General features: G+C 45.7%; 2 protein-coding genes across 3 annotated transcripts; both read left to right on the top strand.

Annotated features, from left to right (window-relative positions):
• The first annotated feature begins 1,405 nt into the window (after positions 1-1,405).
• DCTPP1 (dCTP pyrophosphatase 1) lies at positions 1,406-23,822 on the top strand. 2 transcript variants are annotated; one of them, XM_049699139.1, is made up of 3 exons: positions 1,406-1,457; positions 21,577-21,655; positions 23,328-23,822. In XM_049699139.1, the coding sequence occupies exons 1-3, from the start codon at positions 1,421-1,423 to the stop codon at positions 23,626-23,628; spliced, it is 417 nt and encodes a 138-aa protein (XP_049555096.1). In that variant the 5' UTR covers positions 1,406-1,420; the 3' UTR covers positions 23,629-23,822. The 2 variants fall into 2 exon arrangements, with proteins under 2 accessions (XP_049555096.1, XP_004268735.1); XM_004268687.3 differs by lacking the exon at positions 1,406-1,457 and adding an exon at positions 20,733-20,890 and having other exon boundaries at positions 21,577-21,687.
• SEPHS2 (selenophosphate synthetase 2) lies at positions 10,162-12,442 on the top strand. The gene has a single exon (XM_004286832.4). The coding sequence runs from the start codon at positions 10,342-10,344 to the stop codon at positions 11,695-11,697; it is 1,356 nt and encodes a 451-aa protein (XP_004286880.2). The 5' UTR covers positions 10,162-10,341; the 3' UTR covers positions 11,698-12,442.
• Positions 23,823-24,037: the final 215 nt, after the last annotated feature.

Below are 24,037 nucleotides of genomic sequence, written 5' to 3'. Positions count from 1 at the left end.
CAGGGCAGAGGAGGTCACTAAGGCCACCACCCTATTCCAAGGCCCTTATGATCTCATGGCTAGGTGGACCGTGCATTCTAAGGTTCTAGAAACTCTACCTGGGTTTTCCCTTTACCTGGAGGGAGGGTTGAGCTGAACACACCACAGGTAGGGATCTTCTAAGGATAGCAGCCCTTGGGCATTCACCTGTAGTCCATGGGGCCCCCCGTTGTCCCTGATTGACCTCACTTCGAGGGCTCCATTTCCAGCATCTGCGTGTGGGGTTCATTTTTGTGGCCAACAGAGCATACAGTTCGGGGCCAGCAATCTGGGAATCAGTTCTGGGCCGTATTGTCTGGTTATATTGTGCCAGTGAATCTCTTCACCTCTCTGGGCCTTGGTTCCTTCTTCTGTACATCGCCCAGACTTCCATGGGACTCACTAATCTGTGAGCTCTGATAGGATCGTATTCATCTACATACCCCCATGTTGTTGCTTTATGACCCCCACCTGCTAGTACAAGATCTCCAGCTTCCTGCAAATCTTCTGTGCTATTTCAGGAAGTCTCACATACCATTCCCTGGTGTGTAAGCTGCTCCGGACTTCATACCTTGGCTGCTCTAGCCTAGGTAATAGCCACTGTGTATAAGAAGGATCTCTACTCCCTTCTGACAGCTAAGACTTCATACCTTGGCTGCTCTAGCCTAGATAATAGCCACTGTGTATAAGAAGGATCTCTACTCCCCTCTGACAGCTAAGACTTCATTCCTGGGTCAAGCTCATTGTCATATGAGTCTCCCCCACCTTCAGGAAGCTCCTCTGCTCCCTCTTGAACAGGTCTTCTATAGGGTCACCTTGGAAGTTTTCCAGGCATGCCCAGGCATTCTTGAACTTCCAAAGTGGCCACAACCCAAGTTTGGCCTGCTTTGTGTACAATGAAGATATCAGTAATGCCCGCCTGATAAAATTTTTTCCAACAAGGAAAAATTTGTTAAAACAAGGAAAATGACTCCCTGCCATCACTATACTTCAGTGAGAAAAAAGAAAACATTTCCCATCTTCTCACTGGGTAGCTTGAGTCCATCTAGAAAATAGGTCAAGAGAACTCCCTGGTGGTACAGTGGTTAGGACTCCGTGCCTTCACTCCTGTGGGTCCAGGTTTGATCTCTGGTCCAGGAACTAAGATCCCACAAGCCGTGCCGCATGGCCAAAAAAAAAGAAAAAAGAAAAACAGAACCTGGAAGACTGGTTATTGTAGGATGTGTTTGCACTGTCTGAAGTGTTTGGGGGAATACCTAAATCATTAGGAAGGCCTCCTCCCAGGTCTCACGACCAATCAGACTCTCCTCAACCCTTTCTGCCGCCCCTCCTCCAGCTGAATATTCCTGAAGCTCCTTCAGGAACTATGGGCGACTCCCTTCAAGGCCTCGGATGACTCCCTATGAATTTGGAGGGTCTTGGCCAAATCTCACATTGCGGTAAGTAAAAGGAGCCCATTTGAACTGGCTAAAATTAAAAGAATAAATTTGTTTGAAGAATATCACAAAACCCTTAGGGGAACCCCAAAACAACTGGGTCTTCTGGGTGGCTGGAGAGGGCACCCCATCTTCCCCCATTCTTCCCTTCCTCTCTGCAGGCCATCATTCTCCGCATCTTCAACAAAGCTCAAAAAAGTTTGCCCTTTATTGACCACCTCATCCCAACTTTATATATACTTAATCGAGGGGGCTAAGATCTCTGAATTTCCACACCCTTAAGAGGGAGAATCTGATTGACCAGCTAGAGTCAAATGTCAACCCCACAGTAACCAGCTGAGGCCAAGGGAACAGAGTCACATCCTAAATACAAACCAGCATCTGGCCACCTCGTCCTCAATCTCTGGGTGGGGAAGTAGTCCTCAAGCAGAGGTTGTGGGGCTAGGGTGAGGCAGAAACGCCAAAAGTTATTTGTTTCGTGGGGTAAATTTCAGTCTTACAACATAACTTGGCTCAAACTTTCTTTAGCCTCACGTCCCACTTTTTCTTCCTCAATCTCTCATCAGCTTATCCCACTTGCCTAAAATGTGCATTCCCCATCACCACGTGTCAAAATCTGCCCAAGATCTTCTCTAAGGCTTTAAAATAAATAAATAAATAAATTTGGGCTTCCCTGGTGGCACAGTGGTTGAGAGTCCACCTGCCAATGCAGGGGACACGGGTTCGTGCCCCGGTCCGGGAAGATCCCACATGCTGCGGAGCGGCTGGGCCCGTGAGCCTTTCTCTGAGGCTTCATGCCAACTTCTCCATGCCATCCTTTATGATAGTTTCCACTAGAAGTGTACTAAAAACAATTTCAGATATGAAAGATCTCCTGAATTCAACCCTCCCTCGTCTCACACAAGTCCCTTATGTATTACCTCCCACTAAATCTTCAACCAGGCCCCGCTCACACACCTCCAGAGCGGGGATGCTCATGACTTCTCAAAGAGATCCATTGTGTCTCCGGTGTCTCTGCCTGCAGGAAAATGCTTTCTCGTATTACATGCCAATTTGCCTTCCTGTGACTTCCATGCTTTAGACTTGGTTCTGCCCTGTGGAAATGCCTAGGACTAATCTTTTCACCTTCCCACCAGGAAACCCCTCAGCAATTTGGATATGGCTCATGTCAACCCTTAGTCTTCTCTCTTCCAGGCTGAACATCCTCAGTTATGTCTAATATTCCCCATAAAACAGTCTCAAGTCCTCTGACCATCCTAGGAGGAACACGTGTCAACTACCCTCCTAAAATCTGGTGCCTCAAAATAAATACAACAGGGATAGTCAAGGAAATCTTTAAATTTTTTTTTTAAAAAAGGAAGAAAATAAATTAAATCTCCAACATAATAAGAATTTGTTTATATTGATTAAACAAATCAATTTTATACAATACTATTCAGCCTTTATCAAAATACGGTAGATTTACATATACTAGCATAGAAAGATTGTCATGGTAGAAAAAAAGCAAGTTACAGAGCAGTGTGTGTTACATCTTATTTGTCTGCTAGGCAGGAAGTCTGTCTTTCTCAGCTTCTCTCTCTCCCATCTCTCTGTCTCTTAAACATTTTGTTTTTTCGTGTATATATAAAACAAATTGGGGGGAGGATAATGACTGAACTCTGCATAGTTATTTCTAAATTCTAGAGATGTCTTGAGTTATTTCTAGAATATAGAGGATAAGGTTTGGGGGATCTTTCATGCTATGATTGTTATGTCTGTAATTTTTTTTTTTTTGTAAAGAGCACGTATTACTTTCATAATCAGAGAACAACAACAACACTAATAAAGGATTTGCAATGCTTTGGTGAGCTCCGATTATCAGGGTGTTGATCTATTTCCTCCTTCACATTCTTTTCATTTATTCATTCAACCAACGCTCTCTAAGGCCTTTTCTGTGCCAGACCTGGTGCTGGGCCTCGGGCTTCTAGAGGCTAGTGAAGTGTGATTCCACCTGTGAGAATCTCACAGATGTCAGAAGAAACCTAGCATGATAAATGCTAGGACAGAGCTGAGGGATCACAGTGGGGGGACTTCCTGGAGTCTTGAAGATAATAGTGTTTATTGGCCATAAAGGGCTTTTGGGTGATTGAGAGCAGCCTTGCAAAGGCCTGGAGGCAGGGAGAGCTGTGCTGTCCTCCATCCAACCCCTCTACCTTCTTCCCTCTAGTCCAAGCCACCACCATCCCTCACCATCCTCTGCAGCATTCTTCTCCTCCAGTCTATTTTCAACCTAGCAGCCAGAGTGATCTCTCAAAAACACAAAGGCAACCATGTCATCCCCCTGCTCAAAACTAATCTTGTGGCTTCCTCCTTCTATTAGGAGAAAAAGTCCAAAAATCCTCCACATGACCCATCAGATCTTGCACTCAAGCCATCAGGAAATCTGTTGGTTTCAAAAAATGCCCTGACTCTGACTGCCTCTTACCATCTTCACTGTAGCCACTGGTGCAAACCACCATTGTCTCTCTCCTGGGTTTTTGCAGGAGCCTTCTCACTGTCCCTCTGATTCCACCTCCCGAGCCCATCTGACCTTACCGTAGGCAGAGTCATCATGTCAGTCCTCCAGTCTAAACCCTCCAATGGCTCCTCTCTCACCCAGAGCCAGAGCTGAAGTCCTTATAGTGGCCCACAGGCCCTGCATATCAGGCCTTTCATTGCCCCTCTGACATCACCTCTTCCTGCCCTTCTCTTGCCCAGCCACTGGCCTCCTTACTCTTTCGCCATCGCATCAGGCTTGCTGTGTCTTGGGGCCTTTGCTCTGGGTGTTTCTCTGTTTGGAATGCCGTTCCCCTAGATGATCACATGACTCCCTCCCTCCTCATCTTCAAAGCCGCTCTGGTGATCTCTATCTCTGTCTCAGAATCCTCCATTCTCCAAGTTCTGCCCTAACCCCGAGTCTCTTTCTCTCTGTGGGTCTTATGGCAGGAGTTCACTCACTAGGGTTTCTCACATTTGCCCCAGACACAAAGATGAAACTTCCTGGCATTTGGGATGGTGGAAGGTGGTTAACAATGTGAGAGTTGTGGCCATGAGTGTCATTTCTCAAGTCTTCTGAGGCAGAGCCTGTTGCTAAAAATCCCATGAGGCAAGTCCAGGAGAGGTGGGAGCTGGGAACTAGGGTTGAACCTGGCCTGGGTCAGGTCCAAGGCAGGGACCACCAATGGGGACACTGACCTGGGTGTCAGGCCAGAGCGGTGGGGGCTCAGGCCGATGGGAAAAGTTTGGACCTTTGGGGTTTGACTGCAGACTAAAAACCATAACAAAGTTAGATTATGTCAATCCTACAATGACCTGTGAAGCACTATGTCCTGTGCTACCTCCTCCCTACCCTGTGCCACATCTGTCTGACTTCATTTCCTTTAACACTCCCTACTCACTATGCAGCAGTCACCCTGACCTCCTTGTTGTTCCTAGACCACCCCAGGCACACTCCTTCCTGCCCCAGGACGTTTGAACTTGCCAGTCTCTCTGCCTGAAACACTCTTTCCCAAATATCTGCATCCTTATTCCTCTCTTCAGTCAGGCCTTTATTTCAAAGTCACCTTCTCAGTGAGGCCTTCCCTGACCACAATCATACAATACACACTCACATACAAGAATTCTTACCTCCTTCTCTCCAGACTTTATTTTTTCTCCTTAATATCTATCCCTAACCAACAAAGGATGGCTCTTATCTAGTGCTATCCCTCTCTTCATTAACATGTCAGCTCCATGAGGACAGGGATTGCTGTCGGTTGTATCCACTGATATAGCTCCAATATCCAGTGCAGTGGCTAGCACAAAGGAGGTCTTCTATACATATTTGTGAATGAACCCAGGGAGAGTCTCCAGCATCTATTTCATGCCAGATATTTTTCAGCCATTATTTTATTTCTTACTAGAAATAAATGGGATGATCCCATTTTTGTTTAAAAAAAAAAAAAAAGGTATATATAATGCACAGAGCACACACTATGTCACTCCATACAGCCTGGAGGGAATGGCTGGGCGCCCCCTGGGGCCCATTGTGAGGTGGTGGCCCTCTATAGAGCATGGGAAGAAAAATGTCTAAACTTAGCTCTGCTCCACTAAGGTTCAATAGCAATTCTCTCCGGGAGGAGGGATTTCAAGTGATTTTAACTTTTTTCCTTTTTACTAAGTTGCATTTTGTGATTTTTCTACAATGACAAGACAGTGATTTTGTAACAAGAAAAAATTTTAATGGAGAGTGTACTGAGCCTACTGAAGTATTTTCAGTGTACTGAAAATGCACTAAATGTATATTTTCAGGAATTCCCTGGTGGTCCAGTTGTTAGGACTCCATGCTTCCACTGCAGGGGGCGCAGGTTCTTTCCCTAGTCGGGGAACTAAGATCCCACATGCCTCGAGGTGCGGGGCAGGCCCCCTCCCCAAAAAAGTGTACTGAACCCTAAAGTGTAGTGTTATAATTCTGAATGATTATCATAATGGAAAAAAGCCCCAAGGCTCTTGTTGTATGTGAAAATCAAATGGGGGTGGGTGAGGGGTGAGATAGGAGTAGGGGATTAAGAGGTACAAACTACTATGTATAAAATAAGTAAGCTACAGGATGTATTGTACAGCACAGGGAATACAGCCAATATTTTATAATAATGTTATTTTTTAAAATATTTATTTATTTTGGCTGCACCAGGTCTTAGTTGTGGCACACTGGATATTTGTAGTGGCGTGCAGGATCTTTAGTTGTGGCATGTGGACTCTTAGTTGCGGCATGCATGAAGGATCTAGTTCATCGACCAGGGATTGAACCTGGGGCCCCTGCATTGGGAGCACCGAGTCTTAGCCACTGCACCACCAAGGAAGTCCATAAAATAACTTTAAATGGAGTAAATCTATGAAAGTTTTGAATCACACTGCTGTACACTTGAAACTAATATATTGTAAATCAACTATACCTCAGATTCTCTTATTCTTTAAAACCCCTCTTTCTTCTCCTTTGCCTGCTCTCCCAACCCCACCTCCAGGTTTTTATCTTTGCAGTCTTTGACCCAAATGATAAATGTGGTTCAATGAATCTCTCAGTGAAAAAATAAGAAAATGATAAAAAGGATGCTTTCGAAAGCTCATGATGCAGTCACAAGGATCGACCCGGGGGGATGGTCTGCACAAAGGCACGTCAACCTGTCGTTCTGGCCCAGTAGGTTGGTCACTGGCCAAGGCAAATTCATGACTTTTTTTGCACTGGCCCGGGTGAACATTGCTCCCAGGTAGAAGTGACAGGGAGGGATATGGATGCAAATCTTCCCCCAAAAGAGTCCTGCTTCCTTGAGGGGCATGGTAAGGGTTGTTAGTATTATCAAGGGGACCCCCGGAATGAGGGGTAGAGCACCAGCCTTCCGGTCAGACAGACTTGGGTTTACAATTCTCACTAGGTTGATTCTCAGCTGGTGACTCTGTGCAAGACTCCTCACCTATCAGGGACCTCAGTTTCTGCATCTGTAAAATGGAGTTAAGAAAGCCAATTTCCTGGGGCTGCTCTGAGGAGGAAATGAGGAGATAAATAAATGCAAAATGCTCAGCACCATCATATGGCTCATTATATGGCTCAGCAAACTGTATTGTATAAAATGATGTATTCATTCAACAAATGTTATTGCCATGTAAAGTGCTAGGGTGGACGAAACAGAGCAGCCCCTGCTCTGTGGAGCTTACAGACTAGTGGAACAGATAGTCATGGTGTAATCACATGAATAAAGAATTACAATTGCACTAAATACCGAGAAGGAAAAGTCCAAAGAACTAAGAGAGCATATAACCAGGGGCACCTGATCTAGCACTTTTTAACCCAGAAGAGGTGACTACAGATGAAATAGAATGCTTTTGTTTTTCCCTTAATGATAAGAGAATCCTTCACATGTACAATATGCTGAACGTTTTGCAAAGAACTTTTCGTGGATGAGATTTTCATATGATTCAAAGCAGAGATGATGACCCTCATTTTACAGAAGTGGAAACTAGGGTGTAGAGAGGTTATATAACTTCCTTAAGGCCAGACAGCTCATTGATAGCACACCCAGAGATCAGACAAAACCCAGAAGTCCTTTGCTTCCACATCTATTGCTTTTACAGTATATCATTTTTTTAAAATTCTGAAATACAGCATACTTCCTTCTTTTTAAAATGTTGAAATATAGTTTACTTACAAAAAGCATGGGGAAATATATGTGTATGGTTTAAGGAGTACCTATGTAACTACCACCCAGCCCAAGGAACAGAATTTAACATAGCTCAGAAGTCCCCTTATATACACTTCCCCAGAAGTAACTCCTATGCTAAATTTTGTTAATCATTCATTCTCTTACCTTTTAAAAGAGTTTTTATCATTTATGCATCTCAGCGATATATTATTGCTTATTTATAAATGGCATCTTAGTTTATGTTTTCTATAGCTCGCTTCTTACTGCCAACATTTTGTTTTTGAGATTATTCATGTTGATGATGCCTATATCTCATTTTTACAAATAAATAATATTCCATTGTGTGATTATTTGTGCACTCCCCTGCTAACAGACATTTGGATCATTTCCAGTGTTTTACCATTATAGCTCTTCTTTTTCCTTTGGGAGATAAATGAATTTGTTTTTATAAAAAACTTTTGAAGATGTTATAAGTTTTGTGAATCTAAAGTCCAGTCCCTACACCCACATTATCAGTACTGTATGATAGTAGGTTCTATCATTTATTTTGAGCTTACCATCAGCCAGGAACTGTGTTAGGAGATTTACACACATTTTAAAAATTTAATTCTCTTAACATTCTTATTTGATATGTATTATTATCTTCAGGTGAAAGGACTATTTTTTTTTAGGCAATGAAACTGAGGTCCCTAGAGGTTAGACAATTAGCCTAAGGTCATTAGGAGAGCCAAGATTGCAACTCGGTCTAATTCTAACGTTCTGGTTCCTTCCAATTCACTCCAGGACTTAATACCGTATTGTGCAGTAATAAAAACCAAATGTAATGATGAACTATACTATCTATAATTATCTACTCTATTTTTTATATTTGTGATTGTGGTAAAACACACATAACATAAAATTTACCATCTTAACCACTTTTAAGTGTACAGTTCAGTAGTGTTAAGTACATTTACATTGTCGTGCAAACATCTCCAGAGCTCTTACAGCCATTCTTGAACATATCATCTGGGGCACACGTGCAGGAGTTTTCTCCAGGACATGTCCTATGGGTGGAATTCCATGGGTTTGCATGTGTCCAACTTTATCAGTTAAGGCCAAACTTTTTTCCAAAACGTTTGCACCAATTTATACTCCCATAGGCAGTTACTTATTTTTCAAGTATGCATTACATTCAAATGTTTAAAAAAATTATTTTGAGTTCCAATGTTAAAAGAACAAAAAGACAATACAATGAAAAAATCTCCTGTCCCCTAACCACCTCATTCTCTCCCCAGAGGCAATCAAAATTACTTATTACTTATAGAATTATTAGTATAAGGTCTTTAAGAGAATTAAATTAGTTAATATATGTAAAGTATTTAGAATCCTGCCTATTAGAACTGTAACTACTATCAGGATAATCACATTGATGTTTTCTCATTCTTTTTTTTTTTTGCGGTACGCGGGCCTCTCACTGTCGTGGCCTCTCCCGTTGCGGAGCACAGGCTCCGGACTTGCAGGCTCAGCGGCCGTGGCTCATGGGCCCAGCCGCTCCGCGGCATGTGGGATCTTCCCAGACCGGGGCACGAACCTGTGTCCCCTGCATCGGCAGGCGGACTCTCAACCACTGCGCCACCAGGGAAGCCCTCATTCTTTTTTACAGTTGCCTGATAGTCTATTATATAAATGTATCACTATTTTAATCATAATTGATAAACATTTAAGTTGTTCCTGTATGTTTATAGCACAGCAGTAAATAACTATTATTTCCCACTCACATAGGTGAGTACATCTAAAGGATAAAGTTCTGGAACTGGAACTGCTGGGTCAAAGGTATTTAACACAGTTATAATTTTAATGGATATTGGCAAACTGCCCTTCATGAATACATCACAGATTCTCATATATATTAACTTAAAGAGGTAGAAACTTTGGAATAGAATAGACCTAGGTAAGCTACTTTGTTGTTCAGATGAGTCAGCTGATGCACGGGAGAGGGAAAATGACTGGCACAGGCAGTTAGTAGTGGAAACAGCACCAGAACCCATGCAGATGTCTGGACTTGGAGTCTTAAATGCTTTAAAGTCCATGTTAACATTTCATTATTTTGATGCTGCGGCTTGCTTATATAATGGTAGTAACTTAATAATTAATTTCTCACTATTCTTTCCGATTTTTCCCTGGGCTATTTTCCTACCCTGGATTGATCATGCGCGCTATCTTGGACAATTCTGACCGGCTTGAGGTTTGCCAAGTGACCCATCTGCCCTCGTCTTAGAAAATGCTGGATTTGGTAAACTGCCTCTAGGGAAACAGAGCTCCGCCAGCCACTCCCAAGAGATCATTTAAATTACATCAAGGGAAATGAACCAAGGTATTTGTTCTGTAATCTCTCCGAGGTCAATTTCCCAAGCTGGTGGTTGATTAGTTAGTAATACATCTTTTAGACCAAAGGAAGCCCGCCTCTCGAGGGCAAAGTGATCATTGGCTGGTATGGCTGTCAATCACAAGGGGTATAAATAAGGGATGCCGGCGACTCCTCCCCCCGGACGGCCAGGAGCGCGTGGGGTGGCGGCAGTCAGGCTGCGCGAGTCGTGCCGGGGAGGCGCTGTGCGGTAATATCTGACTGTTACTCCTTAATAACTGGAGTGGAAAGTAAAAAGGACCTCTGCTCCTCACTCCTCTTTTCCTCTCCCTGCCGGGCAGGCGTGATGGCGGAAGCCGCGGCGACGGGCGCCGGCGGAGAGGCGATGGCGGCGGTGGCGGCGGGGGAAGGCTCCTCGGGCCCGACAGGCTTGCCTCTAGGCCGGGGCTTCTCGAGCTACCGGCCCTTCGAGCCCCAGGCGTTGGGCCTCAGCCCGAGCTGGCGGCTGACCGGCTTCTCCGGCATGAAGGGCTGAGGCTGCAAGGTCCCGCAGGAGACGCTGCTCAAACTCCTGGCGGGACTGACGCGGCCAGAGGTGCGGCCTCCGCCGGGCCGGGGCCTGGTCGGAGGCCGTGAAGAGACGGCCCAGGAAGCCGGCCTGCCGGTTAGGGCGGAACCCAGCCCAACCTTACCAACCCTCGGCATTGGGATGGACTCGTGCGTCATACCCCTGAGGCACGGGGGCCTGTCCCTGGTGCAGACTACCGACTTCTTTTACCCCTTGGTGGAAGATCCCTACATGATGGGGCGCATAGCTTGTGCCAACGTGCTGAGTGATCTCTACGCCATGGGCATTACTGAATGTGACAACATGTTGATGCTACTCAGCGTCAGCCAGAGTATGACTGAGGAGGAACGGGAAAAGATAACACCACTCATGATCAAAGGCTTTCGGGATGCTGCAGAGGAAGGAGGAACTGCAGTGACTGGTGGGCAAACGGTGGTAAACCCTTGGATTATCGTCGGTGGAGTTGCCACTGTGGTGTGTCAAGCAAATGAATTCATAATGCCTGACAGTGCTGTTGTTGGGGATGTGCTTGTGTTAACCAAACCCTTAGGAACCCAAGTTGCTGTCAATGCCCACCAATGGCTGGATAATCCTGAAAGATGGACTAAAATAAAGATGGTGGTCTCCAGAGAAGAGGTAGAGCTGGCCTATCAGGAAGCCATGTTCAACATGGCTACCCTAAATAGAATTGCTGCTGGATTAATGCACACGTTTAATGCCCATGCAGCCACAGATATCACAGGCTTTGGCATTCTGGGTCACTCTCAGAACCTTGCAAAACAGCAAAGAAATGAGGTGTCCTTTGTCATTCATAATCTGCCAATCATTGCCAAGATGGCTGCCATCAGCAAGGCCAGTGGGCGCTTCGGGCTCCTTCAAGGAACCTCAGCAGAAACTTCTGGGGGGTTACTGATTTGTCTGCCAAGAGAACAGGCAGCTCGCTTTTGTTCGGAAATCAAATCTTCAAAGTATGGAGAGGGCCACCAAGCCTGGATCGTCGGCATCGTGGAGAAGGGAAACCGGACAGCCCGGATCATTGACAAGCCTCGAGTTATCGAGGTCCTGCCTCGAGGAGCCTCTGCTACCGCTCTTGCTCCTGAGAATTCCAGTACCTCCTCTGAGCCTAGCTTGTGAGATGGAATAGGGGAAGTTGTTTGGACTGTAGAGCCTTTGTACAGAATCATGGACAATTCTCAAGAGTTGATTTTAGGAAATTTCCAAAGAAGGCTGCCTGCGTAATAGTTCCAGCTGCCCTTTGTAGGTGATTTGAATCAGCCCATCAAAAGCTGCACATTCCAAGGCCAGAAGTAACATTTTGGACTTTCGGGGGGTAGGTTTGCTAATCTCTCGAGTGGAAAAAGAGCAGAAAACCCTCTGTTTCCTCTTTCCAAGAGCAAGATGAGGCTACTCAGGTTTGAGAGATTTTTCTCAGCACAGGGTTCATTGATTTCTGCCCAGGGAGTGAGATTATTTAAAATTACATAGACACCAAAAATAAGTTGCAAAAAGAAAAACATTTAGATCAGAAGCAAATAAGTTTGGACCAGTACTGTTGATAAATCTAAATTGTTAAGGGAGATTAAAATGCAATGTCAAATTCTTATTAGATTACTCTGAAATACTGGCTCTTTCCTACTCTGGACAAGAATTGAGCAGCTTGTCCAATGACTGGGAAAGGAGGACCTCCAGCCACCTTACTTGGTCTCTGTTAATGACGTCTCTCCCTCTAAACCCCTTTAAGGACTGGGAGAGGCAGAGCAAGCCCCAGAGCCCAGGCCTTGGTGGACATTAAGATGTTAAATTCTTGTGTTGAAAATTCCTGGTGATTTAATCAATAAAGTGATTTCTAATGAAATAAAGAGGATTTTGTTGAAAAATTCTTCTGGCTAATGTTTGTATCCTTGGAATTCTGATTCTTTAACAGTCTTATAAAATGAACCAACTGATACATTTAGCGTTGACAGTAAAGGACTCGAGAACAGGCATAAATCCCAAGGACTAGAGGGTGGGAGAGGAAATAGGTAAAGAAAGGTGTCAACAAATCTTGGAACATGGAAAGTGGGTGGAAGAGGGGTAACTGACTTAGAAGAACAGAGGAAGGCGAAGTATAAATGCCTTCAGAGTTGGGGAACACTAACAGGAAGCAAGGAAATGCGCTCCGAATGTACTAAGGAAGGTGGGGTCAAAGGGTGGGGATGAAAACGGAGATACTGGTTAAAAATTTATGCACAGGGCAATTAGATCTTTGCAGTTCTCAATCTTCTCCCCTGTGTCATACAACCAGGTGACTGCCTCTCACCTGTGTAGGTAAATGGAGGTTTGTTTTCTGGAAAATGTGAATTTAAAAAATATTGTAAAGTCAGGGGCACCAGGGAGAGCAGAGGACAGGGAGCCTCACCAAAAACAAGAATAAAGACAAAAATGAGATTGTCCAGCCCCCTCCCTCAGCTTAGCTATTAGAAACACTGTCCAGGAAGCTTATACCGCCCCTGCCTGGCGCAGGTGGAATAGACTCCTCTGGAGAATATAAACCTGCCCAGAAAAAAGACCTATAAATACAAACATTTAGGGAGTCCCCGGTGAAAATCCCTGTACTGGGAAGCCTCCCAGTTGAAAAGCTTCACTCAAGCACATTCTTTTTAATGCCTCATTCTCAAATATGAGCAGGCAAGGATCACCAGATATTTGAGGCAAGCCTCCAACTTGAAAGAAGTCAAAGCAAACAAACAAACTCAAGAAGGAGACAATACAGGGAGCAAAAGAAAAAAAAGAGCAGAAATAAAAGAAGATAAAGTATCCATTAAAAGATAATAAGAGAGCAAAGCACTTAGAATAGAAAAATATAGCTACCATCTTAAAGTTCAGTAGAAGATTTAGACGGTAAAGTTGACATCAGAAAGGAGACAAACAAAAAGATGCACGATAGAAGGAAAAAAAAGTAGGAAAATCAGAGATGAGCCAGGAGGTTCAACGTCTGAGAAGAGTCCCAGAAAGAGGTAATAAAGCAGATGGAAGAAAGAAAACGATCAAAAAATAATACAAGAAAGTTTTCTAAAGTTTAAAATTGCGACTGTCACATGCCTTTTGAATTCCCAGCATTGTGAGTGGAAAAAGGCCTACACTCATTTTACTGTTAAATTTTAAAATGCCAGGGATAAAGAGGCCCTAATAATAACAATAGCAAATTCTTACCTGGTACATACTCTTTGCCAGGCACTGTTCTAAGTGCTTTTATATGTATTAACTCCTGTAAACTTCCAACCACCCCATTTCGCAAATGAGGAAGCTGAGGTGCAGGGAGATTGAGAAATTTGTCCAAGGTTGCCCTGGCAGTCTCCTAAACAGCCTGGTTCCAAAGTCCATGCTTCTAATCATTGTGCTCTCCTAAATCTTCTGGGGGGAGGGGAAGATCACAAACAAAGGTTTGGTATCAGACTTCTCAGCAGTGAATTGGAAGCTAAAAGACAAAAAAGCAATGCTTTCAAAATTTTGAGGGTAAATGATCTCTGTGTAATTCTATATTTAGCTACGTTTTTCAAACAAATAGTATAAGGATATTTTTTAGACATGGAAGGTATCAAAGTGGTTTCATCCCATTCACTCCTTCTCAAGAAACTACTGGAAGATGTGCTCCAGAAAAACAAGGGAGCAAACGGAGAAAGAGAAAAACATGGGGTCCGGGAAACCCAACCCAGCACAGGTGGAAGGTGAAGGGAGCTCTCAAGGTAATAGCGGTCCAGCAGGCATAGAGAAGAACCAGCCCATGCTGGAGCAGAAGCCTGGAAGGCTTCCAGGAAAAGGAAAATGGAACTGATAGAGGATTGGTATGTTTAGTTGTGTGATAAATTGTATTGGAAGGTTATCAGAAGATGTAAATAGAATTAGTGACAATTACCAATTATGTAGAAAATTAGCCAAAAAAAAGAATGAGGCAGTTATCAACTCCAGCCAAAAAGAAAACCTTGAAAAATAAACAAAATGTAATCTAACAACAACAACAAATAAATAATAAATAGATAAATTCAATCGGGTTTTCTCCTGCTCAGAGCTCAAAGCTCTCAAATAGCTTTCCACAAAATCCCTGCTTCATCTTGTGACCCTTCATCTCACAGCACTCTCCCTACCTCTGTCACTAAACTCTAGCCCATTAGCCTTTCCATGGTGCTTCAAACAAATCAAGATCCTTTGTTCTCCGCCTGGAACCTCACCTCTATGCAGCTGGCTCACTCTTAGTCCTAATTCAGCTCAAACAAAACCTCTTCATAAAAGCCCTCTCTGACCTCAGCCAACACCCAGCTACTCTCCCAACTCATCACCGTATTTATTGGCTTCATAGCTTTTATCCTAATCTGTAATTATCTTGAAAATTTCTTAGTTTACTTTAATTGTCCCTTTCTGCTTGTATGTAAGCTCCAGGATGGCAGAGGACGTTCTGTATCCCAGCACTGGAACAGTGTCTGGACCCCAGTTAGTGTTCAGAATAGTCTGGCCCACAGTTAGTGTTCGGAATATACTGAATCAATGATTGAGTGAGGTATACACTGGGGACCCCAGCACCCTCTGTTTTCACACTTTCCTTGCTCTTGGTGTCTCCTAGTGGTGGAAGTTGGTACCACCAATCTCTTAAGACAAGGCTTTGGAGAAGAAATTTGGGCCTTGGTTCTGCTTATCAATTTACACAGCTCTCTAACTGGTTTATTTTCTTGCTTGGGGTGGGCAGTAGAAAAGGGCAGGAAAATGACTGGATGCTTCCCTGGCCTGGGTCCTCTTAGTTAACCCAGAAAGGGTTAGGGGTTGGAAGCAAGGTAGGCACCCAACTATTCCTTGGGGAGGGGCTGGGCAGCAAAATGGAGGTAGTGGAGGTGACAGGCCTCGGGTGGAAATCAGAACAGAATCACAGGTATAAACAGAGGTAAGAACGGTGATGAAGGAAAAGAAAGAGGAAGAAAAGGAAAAGGGAGCCAAAGGAAGAAAAGAAAAAGGAGAGGAAGTTGAAGGTAGAGAAAGAGAGAGAGGAAGATGAAAAGAAAGGACAGAAGGGCAGAAGGAAAGGCAGTGGCAAGGTGACCTCAGCAGATACCCAAGCACATGTGAGCTGCCTCCTTTACTCCTTTGTGGGGAGACGTCTTTCAGTTGCTGAAGAGCACTGGGGAGTGCTGGTGAGCTTCAGCCTTCGCCTTTCTGGGTGATCTCAGACAAGTCTCCTGACCTCTCTGGGTCTCAGTTTCCTCATCTGTAAAATAGGTGCAGCCATACCCACCTATGGCAGCGAGTTACGGAGAGGATCCCATGAGACCTGCTCCCTAAATTAATATTTATTAGATCTACTCAAGTACCAGGTCCCGGGGAAACAAAAGCCGGACACTGCTTTTGTTCTCCAGGAGACCCGGTCTAGGGGGAGATCTAGAACAGGAACACCAAACAGCCCCAAATTAAGGCAAGAAGTGGTAAGCGCCACGAGAGTGAGAGTGGATGAAGTGCTTTATAAAACCAAATTATGTCCTGGGAATTCCCTGGCGGTCCAGTGGTTAGGACTCTGTGCTTTCACTGACGAGGGCGCGGGTTCAATCCCTGGTCGGGAACTAACGTGGCCAAAAATAAATAAATAATAAAATAAAATAAAACCAAATTATGTCCTTTTGGAGGAAGTTTAGGAAGGCTTCCCAGAGGAGGTGGCTTTGAAGCAGGGCTCTACAGGATGGGTGGAATTTGGATTTGGCTATGCAAAGAAGGGGGATGGGCATTGCAGATGGAGGGAACTATGTGAGCAAAGGCAGGGAGAGTGGGGAACACCTGCTCAGCATGTGTGTAGGGGGATACAGCTGGGTAAGTAGGTTGGGGAAGGACTTCTAAGGGTGTTGGGGACTCCCTGGCCTGACTGAGCTAGGCTAGAGGTTCCTAAAAGCCTCTGTCATGACTCCTCCTGAAAAATTTAAGAAGAAATATTTTTAATTATAGCAGCACCCTTTCTCCTGTCCCCCAGTTCAAAACCAACAAGGCCTATGGATCTACCTCGAATAAGAACAGCACTGCAGTAGATTCTCGGGATCCAGCCATGAACAAAATACATATTGTCCTGGTCCTCCCAGCACACTTGTGGAGGGTCCTTGGAGGCCACCTAGGCCTGACCCCCATTATATAGAGAAATTGAGGCTCAGAGAAGAGAAACAATCTTCCCAAGAGCATTGGTAGATAGGTTCCCAATCACCTGACTCCTAGTTTCCCATCACACTCTGCTGTCTCTGGGACCTCCGACTGGCTTAGGTTCCCCCACCCTGATACCACCTACCCAGCTTATGGGCTTCTGTTATTTTGTTCTCCAGCTGCTGTTGACACTTCTACTCAAGGGTTTCCCAAAGAGCCTTACTGGAACCAGCTGCATCTGTTTGGCTGTAGTGGGGAAGGTGGCCAAACTCTTGAGTACCAGAAGGGCATAGGTGTGCATTGACACATTTGCCTGTTCCAGCCCGTCCACCCTGTCATTAAACATTTATTAGCCTGCACTGGGGAAACACCTTTGGTTTGAAAAGACTAGGGCACCTAGTCTCTGGGGGGATAGGCTTCTAAAGGGCTAATCACAAATGTGGACCAAAAAGCAAAACCAAGTACACTGAGGCCCTGACTAAAGAAGTCTGGCTGCCTAGACGTGACTGAGGAGAACGGAGAAAACTAACAGGATGTGGGGTGAAGGTTCAGGAAGAGCCTGGGATGAGAAGTCCAGATGATGGGGCCAATCATATAGTCATGTCTGTTCCTTCTCCCTCGTGAGGGTCTCCCCCGCCCCCACCCCCAACTCCATGCCGTGCTGATGCTGAGTTTGGTTGGTCTTTAGAGGATGATGCCGTTGGAGCAAAGAACTTGGATGTCCCTGCAGGATGCTTTGCAGGAGCTTCACAACTCAGCCAGGGAATCTCCTAGGGGAGATGGGCAGAGGCAGTCTCAGAGAGAGCGGCTCCTCCTTCGGGTCCGTCTCCAAGGACCATCTGACCTGGGAACTCTAGAAGTCCTGGAAACCTGACTGTTCAAAAATCTGAGATGCAGAGGACTCCTGAGAAAACTGCTCTCCAAGGGGTGTTTTACATTCCAGTAAGAGTTTGGGTTCTGGTCTGGAGAAGCTTAGCAAACACCAGGGAAGGTGCCAGGGGTGGCACTTGGCTCCTGAAACTTTCAGTACCCAGATCCATAAGGCAGTTCAATGCTCTGAACTTCAGACCTGTCTGTCCACCTGCCTGCTGGACATCATCTGGATGTTCTAGAGTCATCTCGGACCCAACGTGTTCCAAACTAAAATTCGTTATCTTCCCTCCTACCCCAACTCCCAGGTCTTCTGTGTCCTCATTTCAGCAAATGACAAAACTATCCATCCATTTACTCAAGCCAGAAACCAAGGAGTTACTCAGGACTCCCTCTTATCTCCCACACCCTATATCCAACTTCCATGTTGCCTAATCTAGCAAATTCTGTGCTCTCATTTTACCCAGCAGCTCAGCCGCATCAGATGTCCGCTCGTTCTGGAACACTTTCCTCCCTCAGGCTCCGAAATTTCACACTCCGTCAATTTTTCTCCTACCTCACCTTTCTCTTCTGCTCAACTGCCAAATGTTGGAGTAGCCCAAATCTTGGTCTCGTCTACCTAGATTCTGGTACTAGTTATTCTTCTCCAATTCCCTGACTTTAGGTACTGTTTAAATGACTAAGACTACCAAATCTGAATCTCTAGCCCTGATCTCTCCTCTAAAACTTAGGCTCATAAATCCACCTGCCAATTCGATACGCGTCTTCAACTTGCTTTGTCCTAAAACACGCTTCTGATGCCTCATGTGTTCAATCCTGAACCTCATCTTCCACATCCCAGTATGAGTCACCATCCATCCACCAAGTTGCTCAACACTCAAAACCTGTAGGCCATGCTTGATTCTACCCTTTCTCCCATCTCACTAGTTCAAAACCACCAAAGCCTATAGATCTGTCTCCAAAATATGCATCCACCTCTCTTCATCTTCACCCGCCATCAGCAGTCCAAGGCAGCAACATCTGTTGCTGGAAAACTGCAGTAACTCATCTCTCTGCTTCTACTCTTGCCCTCTTCAGTTCATTCGTTTTTTTTTTTTTTAAAATATAAGGTCAAATTTCATAGAATGCTACTCTTTTTTTTTTTGAATGCTACTCTTTTTTAAAAAATATTTATTTATTTGGCTGCACCAGGTCTTAGTTGTGGCAGGTGGGCTCCTTAGTTGCAGCACGTGGGATGGAACCCGGGCCCCCTGCATTGGGAGCGTGGAGTCTTATCCACTACGCCACCAGGGAAGTCCCCTCTTCAGTTCATTCTTAACACAGCAGTCAGAGGGCTCAGAAATACAACACATGATCATACTGCTCCCCTGCCTAAAATCCTCCAAAGGGTTCCCGTAATAGTTAAAATCCAAAATAAAATAAAATATGAAATAAAATCCATGGTTGATTGATCTGATCTAGCCTCTTTTTTCTTCTCCAACACCATATCCCACCATTCTCCCCCTTGCTCACTGCATTCCTGCCATGCTGCAATTCTTTTTGCCTTTAGAACATGCCAAGCCTTTCCTGCTTTAAGCACTGGTGTTCTCTCTACCTAGTACTCTTGATTTTTCCCCTTGACTTTTACTCAGCTTAAATATCACTTCCTCAAAGACGAGTAACAACAACAACAAAAACCCAAAACAAACAAAAAACCCTAAAAGTGGCTTGACCAATAAAGCAATTTTTTAAAAAATATTTTATTTATTTATTTGGCTGTGCCAGGTCTTAGTTGTGGCATGCAGGATCTTCAGTTGCAGCATGCGGGATCTAGTTCCCTGACCAGGGATTGAAGCCGGGCCCCCTGCGTTGGGAGCATGGAGTCTTAACCACTGGACCACCAGGGAAGTCCTTCGATAAAGGGATTTATTATATTATATAACCAGAGTCCTAAATCAGGGCATCTCTGTAACTTGTAAAAGTAAGTGGCTCAGCTATGTTATCAAGGATCCCGGTCCTTTCTGTCTTGCTACCTACCAGTCCCAGATTCTTTTTTCATCGTACTTATCACCATTTGAGACAATATGACATAGGGGTTAACAGACTCTGAAGCCAAACTGCCTGAATTTGAAACCTGGCTACCACTTTACTAGGTGTTGAGTTAAACTACTCAATCTCTCATTTTCCGTATCTCTAAAATGTGGATGATTATTATAGTATTACTTATCTCAGAGGGCTGACTTGAGGATTGAATGAGTTGCTGTGAGGATTAAATATGTAAAATGCTTAAGCAACCTAAATGCCCATTGACAAGACAAATGGATAAGGAAGATGTGGTACATATACACAATGGAATATTACTCAGCCATAAAAAGGAAAGAAATTGGGTCATTTGTAGAGACCTGGATGGACCTAGCGACTGTCATACAGAGTGAAGTAAGTCAGAAAGAGAAAAACAAATATCGTATGTTAACGCATATATGTGGAATCTAGAAAAATGGTACAGACGAACTGGTTTGCAAGGCAGAAATAGAGACACAGATGTAGAGAACAAACGTATGGACACCAAGGGGGGAAAGCGGCACAGGGTGGGGGGTATGAATTGGGAGATTGGGATTGACACATATACACTAGTAAAAAATAGATAAGTAATAAGAACTTGCTGTATAAAAAATAAATAAATAAAAACAAAAAGAAACTATAGATTTAGCAGGGCCTCCAAAAAATAAATAAATATGTAAAATACTTGAAACAGCTACCTTACTTCTAGTTCACTCTCAGGCTCAGCTGTATCCTGGAGACATTCCTGTATCCTTTTGATAAATTCCCCTTTCTCGTTTAAACCCTTCATTGCTGGGGTTCTCCACGGGGCTCCCCGCCATCATTTTGCTTTGGCGCCATCTGGCGCCCAAAAGGGAAGTGATGCGCCTGCGCTCTCCATTCTCTGCCTTTTGTCTCTTCTCTTGGTCGAATCTGGTACCTATACCTTTAAGATGCTTGGTCAAGACTGAAGAATTCGGGGGCCGGCGCCAAAGAACGCAAGTCCTCTTAGGTTGGTCCTGTCCGGGTAAGGGGCGGGCTGTAGCAAATTCCACGTAAGAAATTGGTCTTTCTTTTGGTTCCGCCCCCGTGAAGCAATCATGGACGCCTGTGATTGGTCAGGCGCTCTGGAGGCGGGGGCTCCGAGCTTGGCTCCAGATTCTTCAGCAAGTCAGGGCTGCGGCGGGGTGGGCGGTATGTCCGCGGGTGGGGAGACGCGTGGGGATGCAGGAGGAGAGGGCACTGCTGCTGCCGCCCCCTTCAGCTTCAGCTCGGAACCAACGCTCGAGGACATGTAAGCCGTCCTTGCCCAGGCTGGGCTGGGGAGATCGCCCCCTTTCTCCCTCCGTTTGGGGAGGGCCCCTCCACGTGGTCGGGAAGAAGGCTAGCAGCTGTGCTCAGGTCCTAGCTCTGCTGGCTGACCCCCGCAGGCGAGCCTTCTAACCTCCTCCTCTGTAAAATGGGCTTAATGCACACCTGAGGCAGGGGATATACCGGAGTACGATGCTGCTTCTGCCCCGTCTCTGCCCTCCAGGAGCGGGAGGTAGGACGGTGGTAAATGTAGTGTTGAGAGGTGGGAGGCATTTCTTGCTGGAGGAAATCAAAGAGGGCTTCTTAGGGGAAGTGTCCTGGAGCTGTATTCTGTAAAATCAATAGGATTTAGATATACAGAGATAGGGATATTCCAGATGGAGGAAAACTGCAGAAGCAGCAGCAGGAGGTGGAAAAATGAAAAAGAAGGTATTATTAGATTTCGACAATTTAGGGTCTGTGTAAGGTCCCACCCATTTTATAGATGAGGAAACCAAGTTCCCTAAAGAGGAAACGACTTGCTTAGGCCACCCAAGGAATTGGTTGCAGAATCCCCCCTGATACCCATGCCCCCATCACATATCACTGAGGTACCTGCCAGGGCCCTGCATCTCCTCCCCCATCCCCTAACCTTGGGACCTGGACTTCCACCCCTTTCTCCTATTCCAGCCGCCGCCTCCATGCCGAGTTTGCTGCTGAACGAGACTGGGACCAGTTCCACCAACCTCGGAACCTCCTCCTGGCCTTGGTAGGGGAAGTAGGGGAGCTGGCAGAGCTCTTGTGAGTAGATGACAGGCTTCCGGAAGAGTCTGTGTGTTGGGGAGGGGAGGGGAGGATTTATTTGACCATTAGATATCCCTGGATCCAATTTCCCCTCCTCACTACCAAGCTCTGTACATGGTTGCTGGGCATACAAAGATGACTTATGGGTCCCTGCCCTCTAGGGGTGCCCAGTCTCCTGGGAGAGAAAGGTGTGAAAACAGCAAGGCAGGTCCAGGTCTAAGAGGGGACAGTGGTAACTGTCCTTTACCTCTGCCTCTGGGGTGGAAAGGCAGGTATTCTATAGAAGACCTGCCTATGGCATTCCAGACAGGGGGAGTTTACATTTGCAAAGGTAGTGAGGTGGGAAAGGGCAAGTTAAATTCAGGGAGAATATAAGATTCCTTCAGTGTAAGCTTCTTGAGGAAGAGCAAGGATTTTGTCTGTTTTGGTCTCTGGTGTGTCCCAAGTGGCTGGGATACAATAGGCACTCAATATACTGTGGCTGTGGAGGACAGGGGTAGGATAGGAACACAGAATGATAGAATCAGGGCTGGGAAGTAATGGAGTTTGGGCAGAACACCTGACCAGATTTGAATGGTAGAAAGGTCACTGTGTCTGCAGGGTGGATTGGATCCCCAAGAGAATTGGGTCAGGGGAGACCAGTGAGGAAGCTGGTGTAGATGAGGCAAAAGGTGGTGAGACCTAAATCAGGGCAGTCACTGTGGGATGGACAAATGAGGGCACTGATGTGTGTGAGGGCAAGCCATTCGTTCATTACAGATTCATGACCACCATCTGTGTGCTATGTCCTCTAGAATCGAGATATGGCCTTGAACAAGATAGACACAGTTCCTACCATCACAGTGCAAGGAGACTGACAATAGATAAGTGAACTAATTTTAAAAGATGTGGAATTGTCACAAGTTCTATGAGGAAAGTAACACAAGGTGATGAGAAAGAAGGTAACAGAAGGGAGAAGGCTTTTCTGAGGAGGTGACATCTGAGCTGAGACCTGAGTAACAGCCAGCCATGGGAAGGATGGGGGGAAGAGCATTCAAGGCAGAGGGAGCAGTAAGTGCAAAGGCCCTGTGACAGTTTGGCCCGTTTGCAAGGCAGAAAAGGCCAGAGTGGCTTTAGGTGGGGAGTGAGAGGGAGCATGGTGGATGATGACACTGGAAGAAGGAGTCAGTTCATGCAGGACCTGGAGGGCATGGTAGGAGTTTGGATGTTATTCCAAGCACACTTGGGGGAGTTTTAAGCAGGGGAGGGACAAAATGTAATTTGTGCTTTTAAAAGATGGTGCAGGGTAAGAAGATGAGTTAGAGGCTTCTGCAGTGGTCCAGGTCTAAGGTTTAGTCTGGGGTGGCAGTGGCTAAGGCCGGCAGGGGAGGAGTAGAATTGTGTCTCGATAAGTGAAGTGTCCTTTTGGCTACTCCTTGGCTCAGGTAGGGACACAGAGGTCTGGGTGAATCATCTGATGGGGTCTCTTCCCCACCATGAAGATTCCAGGGCCTAGCTGGGTTGACTTGTCTTTGGAGGAACTTCCTAGGAGGTGGGATTTCATTGCTGCAAGGCCTGGGGTGTGCCCCTGAGAGGTGGAACCCACTGGCCTAGCTAGCATCTATGTGTGTGTGCCTGTCTTTGTGTCCTGTCCCCAGTCAGTGGAAGCCGGATGAGGAGCCTGGGCCCCAAGCCTGGCCCCCCAGGGAACGAGCAGCCCTTCAAGAGGAGCTCAGTGACGTCCTCATCTACCTGGTAGCATTGGCAGCCCGCTGCCGTGTAGATCTGCCCCGAGCAGTGCTCTCCAAGATGGACACCAACCGGCGACGCTACCCAGTGCATCTGTCCCGCGGCTCTGCCCGCAAGTACACAGACTTGCCCCATGGGGCCACCTCTGAAAACCAGGCTGTGGGGCCTGCAGACCTTGCCTGTGAGTCCACAGGTCAGGCCTCAACCTAGAAACATGGGCACAGAACCTGCAACTCAGCACGGCATCTGAGGAGCAGAGGGTGCTCCAGCCATGCTACCTCATTCTAGTCCTTTCCTAACAGATCATGGGCCTGGGCGCTACCCTTCTTGAGGTCTGAGGCCCAAGAACCTCCAGTAGGTAGCCTCCTGTTTTTTTCTCTCTCAATAAAAGTTTTGGTTAGCAACTTCTGGATTCTTCCTGGGGCAGCTGGGGAGGCTCTCTGTCTCAGCACATGCTGGAGAGGGGTACCAGGGATACCTGTGAGCCCAAAGCCCATGTTTCTCTATTATATTGCGCACCTGCAGAGCAGAGAGATCTGATTTCTAGTAAGTTCTCTGTCTGACCTCATGCAAGTAAGTCCCTTCCCCTTCTCTAAACAAGACTGGAGGCTTTATGTAG

The sequence above is a fragment of the Orcinus orca genome, chromosome 16, assembly GCF_937001465.1.
Source record: "Orcinus orca chromosome 16, mOrcOrc1.1, whole genome shotgun sequence".
NCBI lineage: Eukaryota > Metazoa > Chordata > Mammalia > Artiodactyla > Delphinidae > Orcinus > Orcinus orca.
Note: the sequence above shows the minus strand (reverse complement) of the source record. Positions and strands in the feature narration are given on the sequence as shown.

Coding starts and splice junctions, on each gene's coding strand:
- DCTPP1 (XM_004268687.3), top strand. CDS start 20,793: ATGTCCGCGGGTGGGGAGACGCGTGGGGATGCAGGAGGAGAGGGCACT. Junction 20,891..21,576: donor GAACCAACGCTCGAGGACAT/GTAAGCCGTCCT, acceptor CTCCTATTCCAG/CCGCCGCCTCCATGCCGAGT. Junction 21,688..23,327: donor GGGGAGCTGGCAGAGCTCTT/GTGAGTAGATGA, acceptor TCCTGTCCCCAG/TCAGTGGAAGCCGGATGAGG.